At 34.9% G+C, this 2060-nt stretch overlaps 1 protein-coding gene across 1 annotated transcript; it reads left to right on the top strand.

Annotated features, from left to right (window-relative positions):
* The first annotated feature begins 559 nt into the window (after window positions 1-559).
* LOC111876938 (uncharacterized) lies at window positions 560-1528 on the top strand. The gene has a single exon (XM_023873492.1). It carries the CDS (start codon window positions 560-562, stop codon window positions 1526-1528), a length of 969 nt encoding a protein of 322 aa, XP_023729260.1.
* Window positions 1529-2060: the final 532 nt, after the last annotated feature.

Here is a 2060-nt window from a genome sequence, read left to right as displayed (position 1 = left end):
GTCTTGCCACGAGCACCCAAGCATTCCAGACCGAAACTAGAGCTAGTATCAAGAATCTGGAGCAACAGGTGTCTCAACTTGCCACTTCTGTGGGTCGTCTGGAGTCTCAAGGAAAGTTACCAGGTCATATAGAAAACAATCCAAAGCACAATGTGAGTGTTATTTCCTTGAGAAGCAGAAAGACATATGAAGGCCCAAGCTCATCTGAACCAGAAAACAAAGATGAAGAAGAGTTTGAAGAGGTTCTGATAGAAAAAGGAGATGTCGAAGGGATAGAAAAAGAAGTTGAAGCTGAAGAGTTTGAAGAGGTGTTGGTTAAATAAGAATCTGAAAAACTGGAAGAAAAAGAAACTCCAACATTACCAAAGCCAATTTTGAAGGAGTACAAGCCATTACCTCCATTCCCATCAAGACTGAAGAGTACGAAGCGCGAAAGAGATGATGAAGATATTATGGAAATTTTTCTCAAGGTTGAGGTAAATATCCCACTTTTAGATGTTATAAAGCACATCCCTCGCTATGCTAAATTTCTGAAATATTTATGTTTTCTAAGAAAAAAATGAAATTTAATGAAATTGTGAAAGCTGGAAAAAATATATCCTCTATTTTACAAAAAGGTTTACCTCCAAAGTACAAGGATCCGGGGATTTTTTCAGTTCCTTGTAAATTGGGGAGCCTTGATTTTCCAAAAGCCATGCTTGATTTAGGAGCTTCAGTTAATGTCATTCCCTATTCTATTTTTGAAAAATTAAAAATGGGAACCTTACAAAAGATCGGGACAATTATACAGTTGGCTGACCACTCAACAGTACACCCAAAAGGTGTGCTGGAGGATGTTCTTGTCCAAGTGGATAATCTGATTTTTCCCATTGATTTTTACAATTTGGACATGGGAAACTTGGACACTTCAGATACAAACTCTATTATTTTGGGAAGGCCTTTTATGAAAACTGCAAAAACAAAAATTGATGTTTTTAATGGCGTGATTTCAATGGAGTTTGATCAGGAAGTGGTTAAATTTCAAATTAATAATGATGATTTTCCTTCCGAAAATGTTTTTGTCAATTATATGGTTACCAGCAGTCCTTTGTCTGAGGGTTGTAGTGAGTTTTCTAATGTCTCTGTGCAAGAAAAATTTTTAGACAGTAATTCATCTGATAATATATCCAAGGAGCTGGCAGAAGATAAGCTTGGGGAGGTGGAAGAGATTGAGATGAAATCTGCTACGGAAGAAGAATCAAATAAAAATATGAAAAGAAAAAAACTTTTGGAAACAGAAAAGGTAGAAGTGGTGATTTCAGATACGAATCTGAAACGAAAAGAATCTGAAGAGAAGATTTCTGGGAAGAATAAGAAGATCAGAAAAAGAAAGAAGTCTAATCAACTAAAAGACTTATCTGATAACTATTTGGAGTCTTTCCAGTTTGCTGAACAAGTTCCAGATCTACCCATATTGCCATATTTAAAGGGATCTGGAGTCACAAGAAAAAGAGTTGAGCTTCAGATAAGTCCCAACCACACCAGTTAATAATCTGATTGGGCAAAGTCGAGCCAACGACCTTAAAAAAGGGTGGCTTTCCGAGAGACAACCTGATGAGTAGTTTTTAATTTTTATTTTTCCGCTTTCAATAAAGAGATGGTCGCAGTCCCAAGCAAGCTTGGGGAAATCAGAGGATCATCAAAGTCGCTGAAATTCAAATTTTTCGTCACATTGTCGTCAAAATCAGATTTCTACAAACTTATCAGATACATTCTTTCCTAGCTGCACATTTTTGCTTTTATTTTCTTTGTTGAGCTGTTCATTCCTCACTAAACATTGAGGACAATGCATCATTTTAAGCTTGGGGAGGAGGTTAGTGTAAACAAATTTATTTGCATTTTTGTTCAAAAAAATTATTTTTTTTCATATTTTCATTTAAAATTTTCAAATTTTGCTTTTTCTGTTTGCATTTTATTCGATTCCATTTGCACATAAAAATTCAAAAATCCAAAAAAATTATTTTCTGTTTTTATTTTTCTGCATCCATAACAAAGAAAAACCCAAAAAGATTTTTTTCTTG

Source organism: Lactuca sativa, chromosome 7 (genome assembly GCF_002870075.4).
Source record: "Lactuca sativa cultivar Salinas chromosome 7, Lsat_Salinas_v11, whole genome shotgun sequence".
Lineage (NCBI taxonomy): Eukaryota > Viridiplantae > Streptophyta > Magnoliopsida > Asterales > Asteraceae > Lactuca > Lactuca sativa.
This window is presented reverse-complemented; position numbering and strand designations above follow the sequence as displayed.

Excerpts from the sequence above, each read along its gene's own strand:
- LOC111876938 (XM_023873492.1), top strand. The coding sequence starts at position 560 with ATGAAATTTAATGAAATTGTGAAAGCTGGAAAAAATATATCCTCTATT.